The sequence below is a fragment of the Silene latifolia genome, chromosome 3 (assembly GCF_048544455.1).
Source record: "Silene latifolia isolate original U9 population chromosome 3, ASM4854445v1, whole genome shotgun sequence".
In the NCBI taxonomy this organism is placed as follows: domain Eukaryota; kingdom Viridiplantae; phylum Streptophyta; class Magnoliopsida; order Caryophyllales; family Caryophyllaceae; genus Silene; species Silene latifolia.
In genome coordinates this window covers 130,974,661-130,988,642 of record NC_133528.1, presented here as the reverse complement: position 1 = coordinate 130,988,642, position 13,982 = coordinate 130,974,661, and the positions used below count along the sequence as shown (strand labels likewise).

Here is a 13,982-nt window from a genome sequence, read left to right as displayed (position 1 = left end):
TCTAGATTTCTGATTGTAAGTATCAGAAAAATAGATTTGAGTGATTAGGTCTATTTGATTGTTAAAATCACGTTTTTTTTTTGTATATTTTAGGTAAATTTATGGTTAGTTCTTAAAGCTTGTGTTAAATCTGTGCTAAATCGTTGCTAAACATGTTTTTTTAGTAATTGATAGATGTAAACAAATCGCGCGCTTATGTTTCGAGAAAGTTCATTAGATAGATTGGATTTACTTTGGTGCGATGCAGGGATTGTGAATTTGTAATGAATCAGTAAGCAGTGTGCTAGCCATTTCATTGGATTGAATTGGTAGGTTTTTTCATGTACTGTAGCTGACTTCTGTGTAATTTGTTGGTGTAGGTTGTGTGTGTTAAGAATATTGTTGAACTTGGGTGATATTTATTGTGAGATTCGGTGTTTTATTGCGTTAGTGGGGTTGTAGCTGGATATTGAGTGGAAGGTGGTGTACAATGCTGGGCGTGACGCCAATTTTGCCACTTCCTGCTCCACCAACGGATGGGGATCTTGGGCCATTACCACCTTCCCAATTGCCTGCGGAGGACGACAAGCAAAATTACTACCAAAATGAAGTAGTTAAACCAAGCTCAGTGGCAACACATACACGAAGAATTGGGATAATCCATCCACCTCCAGATATTAGGAACATTATTGATAAGACATCACAGTTTGTAGCTAAAAATGGGCCTGAATTCGAAAAGAGAATTGTTGCTAGTAATGCAGGAAATGTGAAATTTAACTTTTTAATTGCATCGGATCCTTACCATGCTTATTATCAGCATAAGCTATCAGAGTTTCGTGCTCAAAATCAAAATTCTGCACAACAGCCTTCTTCACAGCCGTTGGATTCTGCTGTTCCAGAGACTGCTTCTGCTGATGGTGTTGCTGCCACTGAAGAAAAACCCGACCCCGCTGCACAATTTAGACCTGTCCGTAAGGTCCTTGAGCCTCCCGAGGCTGAACAATACACTGTAAGGCTGCCTGAGGGGATAACAGCGGAGGAATTGGATATAATTAAGCTTACGTCACAATTTGTAGCCAGGAATGGAAAGTCTTTTTTGACTGGTCTCACTAGTCGGGAGATGAACAACCAACAATTTCATTTTTTGAAGCCAACCCATAGCATGTTTATGTCCTTCACTGCCTTTGCAGATGCTTATTCTAAGGTTTTGATGCCTCCAAAGGGTTTGACAGATAAGATACTGAAGAGTGTTGTTGACCGAACGACTGTGTTAGAGCGGTGTCTGCATAGACTTGAATGGGAGAAAACACAGGAGCAAGCTAGGCAGAAAGCAGAGAATGAGGTCGAGCAAGAAAGACTTCAAATGGCTATGATTGATTGGCATGATTTTGTAGTTGTTGAGAGTATAGATTTTGCAGACGATGAGGACGAGATATTGCCTATGCCCATGACTCTTGAAGAAGTCATAAGGAGGAGCAAGATATCTACTATAGATGAGGAAGAAGTTGTCGAGCCTGGCAAGGAGGTGGAGATGGAAATGGATGAGGAGGAAATACAACTTGTCCAGGAGGGTATGAAAGCAGCAAGCCTGAGTGAGAATGGAGATGACCAGAAGAATGAAGTAGCTTCTATGGATGAAGACGAACGTCCAATGAGAATCGTGAAAAACTGGAAAAGACCAGAAGAGAGAATTCAATTAGAGAGAGAATCGTCTAACTTTGTCGTGTCTCCAATTACGGGAGAATTGATACCCACAAGTGAGATGTCAGAACACATTAGGATCTCTCTCATTGATCCAAAATACAAGGAGCAGAAGGAACGGATGTTTGCTAAGATTCGGGAGACCACACTTGCTCAAGATGACGAAATTTCCAGAAATATCGTGGGACTTGCACGTACGCGTCCGGACATCTTTGGTACCACCGAGGAAGAAGTGTCCAATGCCGTCAAAGCCGAGATTGAGAAGAAAAAAGATGAGCAGCCTAAGCAAGTCATATGGGATGGACACACTGGGAGCATTGGCCGTACCGCAAACCAGGCTATGTCTCAGAGTATGGGTGGTGAAGATCCATATGAGATCAATAATAATGATGGAAGGCCTCTCCCAGGACCCGCTGCTCTTCCTCCTCCAAGACCTGGTGTTCCATTAGTCCGTCCACTCCCCCCACCGCCTAATTTAGCCCTTAATATGCCCCGTTTACCAACCAGCAGCATTCAATATTCTACTCCAAACAGTACTCCGAATATGGTACCTTTTCAACACCGTCCAATGGTCTCTGCAAATCAAATGGTTAGGCCGCCACCTCCTCCTATGCAAATGCCTCTTGGACAGCAACACATGATGATGAATCGCCCACCAATGCAACCTCTTTCCATGCCAGGGCCACCTCCACCCGCTGCCCAGTTTACGCCGGTTGGTGCTCATCGTCCCTTTTCAATCATGCCAGCACATGGGATGCCTGCCCCTCCGCCACCGTTGCCACAAGGAATACCTCCACCTCCGCCACCACCCACTGAAGCTCCTCCTCCGCTTCCTGATGAACCAGAGCCAAAAAGGCAGAAGTTTGATGACACTGCTCTGGTTCCAGAGGATCAGTTTCTTGCGCAACATCCGGTATGTCTTTTTTTTTTGTTATCTCTACTGAATTTTTTTTAACGGTTCTACTTTTCAATTAGCTTGGCAACTGGCTAATGCATTCTCTTTGAGGTTAGATTACAGGCTTTGGTGACCTGCTTACTGATTATCGAACTAGTCTTCGTAACTTTATGAGCTTTTTTACTTGGATACTTCTCTTTTTATCTCTGTTATGCTTCACTTCCAACTGTCCAAGCCTAGACAGTCACAAAATTCTGATTTTCCCTTTTCAGTTAATAAATGTTTCTCTTCTTGCTCTCAAATGGAGCTAACGGTTGTTTGAGTGATGTGTGCAGGGACCTGTTAATTACAGGCTTTAGCATTCTTGCATACTGATTACAGCACTAAAATATCTGGGACTTATGACCCTTTTAATTAGTTGGTGTTTTGAATACTCATTAATGCACTAAAATTTTCTTGAAACTTGATGTGCTTTTGTAGTTAGTTTCTTCTTTCTGACCTCTGTTTTGGTTTACAGCCTTCGTTGCTGCTTATAGAGGTCTCTTCCTGTTGTTCTCAAATGAAGCTAACTGCTCTCTGAGTTGTGTGTGCAGGGCCCTGTTAGGATCAATGTATCTGTTCCTAGTGTTGATGAAGGGAACCTCAAGGGGCAAATACTGGAGATTTCCATGCAGTCGTTATCTGAAACTGTTGGCAGTCTGAAAGAAAAGATATCTGCAGAAATCCAACTTCCTGCAAACAAGCAGAAACTAAGCGGAAAGGCTGGATTTCTCAAGGACAATCTCACACTTGCTTATTATAATGTCGGAAATGGCGAGTCGCTGACACTATCATTAAGGGAGCGTGGTGGCCGGAAAAGATAGATCCACTTGGACAGGAAACTAAAGGTCGTTGTTGGAATCTTGTTGGATCTATTTAGTGTTTTCTTTCCAAATGTTTCTTTTGGATATTATGATCATGGTGTATTTTATAGCTTGAATTTTACGACTTGATCATTATTATGTACTACAGATGTGGCCTCTTGGGAATTTTATCTTAAGGGCAAGGGAAGTCTTCGAAATCATTCTTTGTTTGTTTGGTTGGACCGAATCTGTTTTCCTCTCGTTATTTGACTAATCTAATTCTGTTTACCTTTGCAGCTGATGCACTTGAACTCTCAAGTTGTAGTTATGAAAACATTCTCCATGTTCAATAGCCTTCAGTGGCTTCGTTTCATTTCTGTTCTTTTCTATTATGTGTTTTGGTTTCTTCTATTATCTGATTTTTCTAGACTTACTTATTTTTTGCCGGAGATTAGGCTGCTTCTTGTAGGAAAACTTGTCATTTATGCTGGGTCTGAGATAAGATTTCGTCTATCGAAGTGAACATGAGTTATATTATTGGCTTACAAGCAAGTAACCTCCTCAGCCTGAGAATTTTCTTATATAGTAGTTTCATTCATGATGAGCATGCTTTTTGTTTTTATGCTTTCCTGTTTACCTTGACACAGCGAAGTGATCGTAGAAAGACGGGTTGGAGCTTGAGGCATTACCGTTACATTTGTCTCATAATAACTGAAGGCAAGTAGTATTAACGGCTAGTTGGCATTTTGGTTCACAGTGCTGTTTCTGCATATCCTGAAATCTGGCAATTTTTTGCAGCCGAGGCTAGAAAAACTTAATTGCTTTATGGTTGACTGTGTAGTGTTTAAAATTCCCTAGGCTGGTCATCGTTTATGGTCCTCTTGTTAAGAGGTTGGGTAAGTATCAGTACTGGTGTAAGAGGTTGAAATCCATTTGTTTCGCATATTAGACTTCCTTCACTATACATGAATAAAAAAGATGTCTGGAATTTCCTGTGTAGATTTTGTTGCTTTAGCTCACATGATTGGAGTTTAGTGGGCAATTTTTTCCATGTCTCTGGTTAACAGTAAAATTGTTTACTCGTGTCCTATGGCACTTTTCGAGCTGATGATGATCTGGTGATTTTGGTATTTGGAGTGTGGTGGGTTTCACATTCGATTGGGAATGTTTGGATTGTTTTTGGCCCTTTCGGAGCTCTTTTTTCTTGCAATTTTTGACTAATTTTGGACGTAGACGTCGTATCATTTATACATATTTAGCTTCTTTGCTAGGTTGAATCATTTATGCTCTTCTGGTTAACTATATCTCTGGCCGGTGTTACTTTGGCTGCTTAGTTGCTGGAATTTCTGATTTGAAATAATGAAGGTGACTGTGTTACCTACGCGATTTTTCAGTGTTGTCATTTATCGAATATCACAGAAGTCACAGCGTTTCAGTGATGTGTTAAGCGGTGTCAGGGCGAAACGATGTTGTGAATTACAGCCTGTATATTGACTGTCTCGAGTCTCCCTCATTCTCTTGCAATGTATAACCTAAACAATTTTTTTACACTGCTTGGCACTGTCCAATTCCATGCCGATCATGCGTCAAAGGTATTCAAGGTAATAAGTTCTTAGTAATGTGGGACAATCACAAGATTGTCCCACATTGACTGCTAAAACATTCATGAGAGATTGCTTGGCACAGGCTAGGGATGTGTGGATAACATTCGAGAGAGAAGCGGAGGGAGAAAGGTATGGAAGGAAGGAAGGAAACAAGAGGGGAGGGAGAATGGAACATGGATTCGCTGTCAGAAAATTTGCAATGCAAGTGAAGGTAAGTTTGAGAGACAGAGGATGGTTCAGCCTTGAGAACAATGGCTAAACAACAATGTATGTCTCACGTCTAACTTCATCTTGTAATGTAATTCGAAAGGCTTTAGTTGTGCGTCATACTCAAGAACATGCAATGTTCTTTAACTACCAAATCCAGCTCCGACCCACCCAATCTTAGGCATATAATTGACGTCAATAATATTTTCTACCTCGAGTTTCAAGTTATTTCTTACTTTGTAGGCTATCACGTATACGCGGGGTTTACCCAGTGCGCACCAAAGATAGCCTTACGGGTTCCCTCGTCATAAAAAAAAAAAACAGTAATTACATTATATTTTTTTTAAAAAAAAAAAACATTTTTTCAGGCAACATTTTTTTTTTTTTTTGCATTTTTTTCGTAATGATGAAAAACGTCGTTAGTATACATTAAATTTTACAGTGTTGCTACTGCCTAGACCTGGCAAAATCAACCCGGCCCGAGACCCGAACTGACGCACCCAAATGACACCCAAAACCCGAATTGACCCGACCCGAGATTTCATGGACCCGTAACAGACCCAACCCGAAATGACCTAATCTAAAACCTCCCAATCCAAAAATAACCCGACAAAACATAGCTTTAATTGACCCCAAAAGACTTGAAATGCCTTTTTTCTCTTAATCATTGACCCAAAAATGACGACCCGCTTGACCCGTAACCCGAAATGACCCGACTCAAACTGGCCCACAAGTTACCAAAATGAAACATTTTTCAAACATCAAATCACCATGTACCCTTAAATCTTAGGGCAGTAGAGTCTCTTATTAAACTCAAAACTCGTGACACTGAAGTAGAATTAATCTTATTTTTAACTGGCATAAAATTTAGTCCTCAATGCTTAGCTCGACCGACAAAAGGAAGCTATAGAACTAAGCAAGGAGAACAGTAACAAAACAAACTGTAGAGTATGCATGTAATTTCTGTAACTTCTTGCGACCTGAACTCATATATTACAAAACTCTATATGTCAGACACATACTTTCATGGTCCAATATGATCACAATAGAAGATCTTCATTCTCAAACTAGAAGCATAATTTACAAGGGTACGGGTTACGAATATAAGCTAAGAATCGCCTGCACCTTCACCATTTGTGTTTATTTGTCTGGAGTTGTTTCGGGCAGATGATGAGGTGCTACTGAGCTCACTGATTTCAAGCTTGCAGAGAGGGCACAATGCATTGATCTTCAACCATTTGTCAACACACTCGGTGTGGAAGACGTGGAAGCAAGGAAGCTCCCTCAACTCATCGTTCTCTACGTAGACTGCTAAGCAAATGCAACAAGCCTGCATCCCGTCCCATTTACAAACAACAACATCAGAGCCTTAATCCCAAAATGATTTGGGGTCGGCTGACATAAATCATCCTTTAGAACCGTCCATGGGTGAACGCACACGGCACACCTCAAAAATGCGAAAAAGTGAAGAAAAAGTGAAAAACAAAAGGGGAGTGAAACATAATACAAAAGTCAAGTAAACTTAGGTGGGTGTTTTGGGTGTAAACGCCTTAATCCCGTCCCATTTACAAAATCGTAAATAATTTGGTACGTGACTGGGAAACTAAACAGGAGAATAGTATGAAAGATGGCAACAATGAAATGGAAGAAAAGTAACATATTTTAAGGATGAAAATCATATCCGATTGGCTGGTTGGTAGAGATTTGGAGGTGGGTTTTTTGGGTGTAAACGGAGTCAATCAGGCAGTTCCTAATACCCTATGCTAACGGGCTTCAGACCTGGGTCATGAATACCAAACGACTTTCCCATGCGAGCATTTCCGATTGGGCCGCACCCAAACGTAGGAGAAAGAGTCCACAATTCAGGCCCAAGAGGGTTTCACTCTAAAACTAATTGGCAATAGAGGGAGTAGCACAATGGGCCTGGGCCGCACCCAAACGGAGGAGAAAGAGTCCACAACTCAGGCCCAAGAGGGTTTCCCTCTAAAACCAATTGGCAATAGAGGGAGTAGCACAATGGGCCTGGGCCGCACCCAAACGGAGGAGAAAGAGTCCACAACTGAGGCCCAAGAGGGTCCACTCTAAAACCAATTGGCAATAGAGGGAGTAGCCCCTTGCCTTATAAAGTGGTAATTCTTCTCCTCTTTTATCAATGTGGGACAACCCTCACATGTGGAACTTTGAGTTTCTTCACAGAAGGGGCCCACTCGGGTTTTAGAGAGACAAATGTTATCTCACGATCTAGTATAGTAGTATATTGTAATCATCTTATAGGGTAGTTTTGATGCTATTATGGCCTCATGGGGTTCTATTCTATGTCAATAAGAGCACTCCATGTTTTCTCAATATTTGTTCCGACTTCATCAGAATATTTTTGATGCTGAAAATGCCAAACAATCAACCGCGCAACTGGCATATGCATCCCATCGACATAAATCAAAGAATAATGCTACAAAAATGTCAAACTTACTGCATCTTCTCGAGATATCCTAAGCTCCTTTTGCGCTCCATCGGCCAAATGTTCATTACTAGCTCTCAAGCGTATATCTTCATCATCAGCAATCTCAGTTTTGCTTAGCTTGAACTTGTAGGTGGGTAGGGCCTCAATGGCTTCCGTGCTGGCCCCCCTAGTTTTTGAGAGATCTTCTCTAATGCCAATTGCTGAAATAATACAAGGCAGGCAGCAAAATATGGTAGCACATAGCAGAAATGGGAGCGCATAACCAATGCAGCTGAAGGTAAGGAAAACTATACACAACCTGGAACACAAGAACGAATGGGTTGGCTGTCTGAGATGAAGCAATCGACTATGATTGTCAACCGATGACTTTGACCACTAAATTTCTCCAAATATTTGTAGAAATAGTGCAATTTGTCATGTTTGATTAATAATCATTTGAGTTTAGCTATTGTATACTGTGAGAAATAGGTCAAAGTTAACGTCGATCAACTATCAGCAGTCACATGGGGAAAATTGCAAGAATTCAAAACAAAACGAATAGTTACCTATACAACTTTGGAGCTACAGAAGGAGAGGAATGTGCCCCAAAAATCCACACATTACCAACTACAAACCACACGGCAAAGAAGCAGTCCAATGCCATCTTGAAGTGGTCAACTATCCCGTTGAACCTGCAGATGAACCAGTTTCTTATTCAACAACAAAAGAAATTGCTGATGAAGACAAAAAATAACAACATGAAACCATTTTATTAGGCGCTTTCCAACAGAGTTCCACTCTTTTCTCATTGCAATGTCTTTCTCCATTTGTTTTTTATGAAAAGGTTAACGGGTTAGCCTCCAATAACTTTTTTGGATAATCAATAGCATAAGCGAGATGATCCATTAATAAAAAAAACTCAAACGCTTACCGAACACTAATTCTTCCACCCATATGACCATTTCTGGTCAGTGTATGTGAATCATGATGACTAGTCCCTTCTTCCTGAGTGAAAGACAATGCTGTGGAAGTAGTGCCTTCAGAAGTGGTTACCCCTGCAGAGCTGTGATGTGACTGAACTGAATACCGGTCACGTCCTTGAGTGCAATTCCGAAGACGCCAGTACAGAATCGGAAGTGTTGCAAGGCAACCGCATGCATAACCCACCACCCACGCGAAAAGGGGAGCATCCGCACTCTTATATCTTGACAAGGACAAAATAACAACAGAAGCAACAATTTGGGCCAGAGTGACGATGAGCTCAACTGAGATCCATAGGCCTGAATTCAACGGGCTGGTGTAACCAATTGAGTTACCTCTCGCCACAGATGAAGAATTTCGGGAGCTCATTCTCCTACTAGAAGATAAAGATTGTGATGTATTAACTTGGGTAGTACTAGCATCTAATGGTCTATCTACACTGTGGTCAATTTCTGTTTGATTTCTACCGTCACCATGATTAGATGTGCTCGGTGGAGCATCAACACTAACAGCAATGTTGATTACATGGTTATGACGTTCAACGGCTTCCAAGCGCTCCATTAGCAAAGGGAATTGATCTCCAGCAGTCTCACTATGTAATACCAGCAGGGGAATGCCCATCTAAGTAAGGAAATCGAAAAACATAAGGCGGGTGTAGCATAGATGGTCAGATATAGTCACACTTCTTCCTAAGCTAGTAAAACTATATTTCTTCTATGATATGCAAATGATTTTACGAGCTCCACCAATCACACTTTACAGCATTCAGCACCTAGGATCAATAAATACAAGTCAATATCAAAAAGATTTAGCTCAAACAGCCAAAAGAAGGCATTTTTAGTAAGGAAATCCAGAATGAAATGCACTATTCTCCTGAAATTAGTTGCATTTCCCATATGTAATGTTCCACGACTCGGACACCTTTATTCTCTATTGTCCAATTCAAATTAGAATTTCAAACTCGAGCAGAAGAAGAATACTCCATCCGTCATAATCATTTGTTTACCTTTATTCTATATTATCTGATTAAAGCAGTATTTTAATCAAAGGTAAACAAATGATTGTAACGGAGAGTTTCCCTCGAAAGATACCCATTTCTTTATTTTTGAAGGAGCAAAATATCCAATTTCTAATTCATGCTGATTTGCAATAAATCTCATTTCTTAAATTTTTTTTCCTCTTAAAAAGTTTCAAGATGGAACCTTTCACATAGATCTTTCAAACTGGAGTTAACAGCTGAAATCTTAATTCAGTAAATCAGTAAAAACCCAGATAAAATCAACAATTAAAAACACTAATTTCCAAACAAAAGCAACAAAAAAATCATGAAATTAATCAAACATTGAAACCCATGAGTGAAGTATATGCTTAACTGAAAACCCATCAAAGAAAACCCACATTACACCAGAAATCAGAAACCCAAATGAACATAAACAGCAGTAAACAGACATAAGATTAACTAATCAAACAAAAGTTAAAGAGGAAAGTAAGCTAATTGAAGCAAAGAATAATGAAGAAAAATTAACACAAAAAAAAAGAGATAAAGTATGAAGAAAGTAGTAGGGATCTTACAAGAATGGAGTTTAGTTTGGTTGGTGTGAAGTTACAGAAATTAGAAAGCTGAAGTTTGAATCAGACAAGTTAGAAGAGCAGCTTTTGTTGTGTTATACTTCTATTTGTTGTGTCTGCGCTTCTTTTTTCACTCTCTGACGCAAACTCAGTAGGAAGTTTACAACACCCTGTCGATATATTCACTTTTTTTTTTTTTTTTTTTTTCACTTCATACACATTAATAGGTGGTAGTGTGGTACTACAAGTGTAAAACGGTTAAACGGGTAAATCGGGTAGAGGGATCTTACAAGAATGGAGTTAATAGTAGACCCGACAAAAGTGAAGATTCAAATAACGCTATCCAAGCTCGACCCATACCCGAATTAAGGCCCGAATCTAACCTGTAATACGAATTGACCCGACCCTATTGAACGATCGAATGTTTATTATAGGAAATTGACTGTTATCCCAAAATAACTTGAAAAGAACATAGTCGAAATACGACTCGAATACGAAATGATTTGATCCGGCTTGAATTCTTGCAAACCTGAACAACCCGAACCTGAATTGATTCGACCTGGACCCGGCCCGATTGACATGTTTGCTAGGTCTAGTTAATAGGCACTACAACCGTAAACCCGTCAAACGGGTAAAGCAGGGAAAGTTATAGGTGGTCTTAGAGATGACAAAATCAACCCGGCCCAATTGACTCAACCCGAAAAGTTCACCTGCTACTCGAAATTGACTCGCACTACAGCACCGGGACGTGATCCGAAACTTGAACCAACCTGACAGGACCCGACCCGAGCTTTGTTGACCAGTAATTGGTCTGACCCGAAATGACTCGGTCCAAAATCACCCAACTAGGAAATGGCCCGGTAAAACATAACTATGATTGACCTCATAAAGACTTAAAATGACTAATTTGAATGAATCACTTAATATTATTTACGTTAAAGGAAAGAATCGATCATTAATCCGAAAATGACCCGCTCCGAAATTACCAGCCCGCTTGACCCGACCAACATACTCGAAACCCGAAATAACCCCGCCCGATCAAAACAAACCTGTTAAGACTTAGACCCGACCCGACTGACCCGATTGTTAGGTCGAGGTAGTGTGGCCATTTTGGGCTTGGATATAATATGCGGCGGATATGTTAATACAGGTTTGAAGGAGTTGGATTGTACGAGTGTTTTTGGTCGGATTAAGGTTAGAAATGGTTCAAATTAACGCACTTTTACAAATGTTAATTTTCTTTATTTTAATTACAAACATATTGCTATTTTCAATTTGTATTATTATCTTGTTTAATTGGGAGTATATGGTATTAGTGAGAATAATACTTTTTTCTCTAATATATTTAATATCGCAACGCTATACAAAGTATTTGATTGATGCGTTGTCACACACTCACACATACATGACAGCCTCATAGGTAGTAACAATAATTAATCATGTGATAAAACTATACTTAAAAAAACTGTAGCATATTTCTATAATGTAAAAACTTAATAATAATAATAATAGAAAGGGCTTAATTGCAAAATATTACCTATTATAGTCAAGATTTTTTAAAATACCACATATTATACTTATTTTTTCAAATTGTTACCTACAAAGCTACCATTTTCCCAAGTTGCTACCTAAAACCTGAATTTAGGACTTAATTAACCATTATTAGGTAACTTTCATGATTTACCCCCTTTTTAAATTGATTTCTAAATAATTTACTCATAATACTCTTATTATTGATTCTTTCTTTTTCATCCTTTTCATCCACCCACCACCACCCTCAACATCCACCACCCTCAACAATCCATCACTATTATTAGTTACCACCTTCACACCCACCACTATTTATCTCACTCACTTCTGCGATTGCCACAGAGAAATCGCTCACCACCATAACTCTAACCACAACTATCATTCCCGCCTGCCTTCCACTACAAAACCTAGCTTCTTAACTCGCTCGTTGTCACACCTATAGGAACCGTACTCCTTAGATCTAGGGTTTTCCATTGGTAAGGACTAAGTACGGTGATGGTGGTGGTGGGGTAATAAAGGTGAGACTTAGGTGGCGTTGTGGTTGTAGATACGGTTTAGGGTGTGGTTGTATTAGATCGAGACGGTGCTATATTGTGCATGGTTAGGCTATGGTGACGCTGTAATACTACGGTTTTATGAGTCTCTGGGTACTCTATCGAGTGGGCCTTACTCTGTCGAGTAAGGGTGTGCTGCGTTTTAAAATAGTTTCTGACCTGTTGGGTACTCGATCGAGTAACCTTGATACTCGATCGAGTAGGGGGCACTCGATCAAGTATCTCAGCTACTCGATCGAGTAGCCGGTTTACGGGGGGATGATTTGCCGGGTTTTGTTAATAATGCGATTTAGTATATAATTACTTCCGTCACTTTCTTTAAACACTTTTATAAACCTAATCACTTTCAAAGAGAAAACAAACTACGTTCTTCGCATCAATCGCATTGTTGGCAAATCCCGGAGCTTGGAAGGTTGGAATTCGTGTTTCTTTATACCTTTGTAATCCTTGTGTCGAGGGTAAGATCTACGTATCATTTTTATAGTATTTCGTTAAAGTTAGTTAAACCCTAATATTGGGATTTGGGGGTTTTGTTGTGTTTCATGATTGGTAGTGATTATATGTTTGTATGTTAGGAGGAGGATTCGTAGAAGAAGCCTTTTGATATCAAGCTGTTGAGACCGTCTGACTGTGTTGCTTTCCAGGTAGGGTTTCCCTACTCAGTATTAGTCCCATAGTGTGTTGTTGGTGTTTGTGATTGTTGAATATTATCATACTCGTATTGTGACGATTGCTGGATTTGGTTGCTGATAGTAGTTGTGATTGTTTGTATCTGTCTGTGTTCTTCGGGGCGCGTCCCTGGCTGAGTGGAGTCACTTGCGGGAGTGGCTTCACGCTCATTATTCGCCTTCTGTGGAACCCGCCACAGAAGGGATGTGCACATTAAAGAATTTGGGTTTATCGCTCGATAGAGATGAGCGGGGATTTGGTGGGTACGGCTGCGGTCCCCCACTGGCGGCGTGGAGTGACCTGTTGCGATGGGCACTCTGGCAGGGCTACACACTTTAGTGTGTAGTCAGGATTGTGGAGTTGGGATTGGAGTTCGGAGTATATCTGTGATGATTGAGCTGTTTGTTTACTGTGTTGTTGGTTTATATAAATTGTGTGATTAGTACTGACCCCGTTTATTGTTTTAAAAACTGTGGTGATCCATTCGGGGATGGTGAGTAGTTGTTGAGCAGGTATGAGTCGAGTTACATGGGATAGCTGGGATGATACCACCGTCTGATGATAGAGTCTTCCGCTGTAGCATGATTAGTTTATCAAACATTTCTTTTAGTTGTTGGTTTTGAGAACATGTAACTGTATTTTGATATTTGGTTTTGGATTGTAACCTTTCACTAAAGTTATACTATTTAAACGTTGTTTCGTTATTGTCTTATGATTATCATTGCCTCGGGCAATCGAGATGGTAGCATCTTTATACCTGAGTGGTCCGGTAAGGCACTTGGAGTATGGGGGTGTTACAAAATGGTATCAGAGCGACGATCCTAAAACCTGTAACCAATGAATCTAATGAATATAGGGAGTCAATTAAAATGAACCCGGGGTAAAGGTTGTAGGAGCTAATGCAAAGACTTGGGAGACGTCCTAAAGTCGCGAACTCGCCCTACAATTTTGTACCGGTCACATGGGGGGTATATGTCAAGTCGTATGTGATGTTTGCTAGTTTGTATGTGG

The 13,982-nt window shown here is 40.3% G+C and overlaps 2 protein-coding genes across 5 annotated transcripts in view; one reads left to right on the top strand and one right to left on the bottom strand.

The window, feature by feature from the left end:
* The window catches only part of LOC141648047 (putative splicing factor 3A subunit 1), a 76,896-nt gene extending 73,172 nt beyond the window's left edge, over positions 1-3,724 (top strand). For both annotated transcript variants that reach the window (XM_074456488.1, XM_074456487.1), the window contains exons 2-3: positions 360-2,593; positions 3,169-3,724. In XM_074456488.1, the coding sequence (XP_074312589.1) occupies positions 470-2,593; positions 3,169-3,438 (2,394 nt within the window). In that variant the 5' untranslated portion in view covers positions 360-469 and the 3' untranslated portion in view covers positions 3,439-3,724. The remainder of the gene's footprint in view (positions 1-359; positions 2,594-3,168) is intronic.
* A 2,464-nt stretch (positions 3,725-6,188) lies between these two features.
* Positions 6,189-10,402, bottom strand: LOC141648046 (E3 ubiquitin-protein ligase At4g11680-like). Of its 3 annotated transcripts, none has more exons than XR_012545923.1 (5): positions 10,222-10,365; positions 8,600-9,421; positions 8,235-8,360; positions 7,219-7,987; positions 6,189-7,118 (listed from the first exon to the last, which is right to left on the bottom strand). XR_012545923.1 is itself a non-coding variant. In XM_074456485.1 (5 exons), the coding sequence occupies exons 2-5, from the start codon at positions 9,268-9,270 to the stop codon at positions 6,337-6,339; spliced, it is 1,308 nt and encodes a 435-aa protein (XP_074312586.1). In that variant the 5' UTR covers positions 9,271-9,421; positions 10,222-10,402; the 3' UTR covers positions 6,189-6,336. The 3 variants fall into 3 exon arrangements, 2 of the variants coding, with proteins under 2 accessions (XP_074312586.1, XP_074312587.1); XM_074456485.1 differs by having other exon boundaries at positions 6,189-6,558; positions 7,699-7,987; positions 10,222-10,402; XM_074456486.1 differs by having other exon boundaries at positions 6,189-6,558; positions 7,699-7,987; positions 8,600-9,270; positions 10,222-10,371.
* Positions 10,403-13,982: the final 3,580 nt, after the last annotated feature.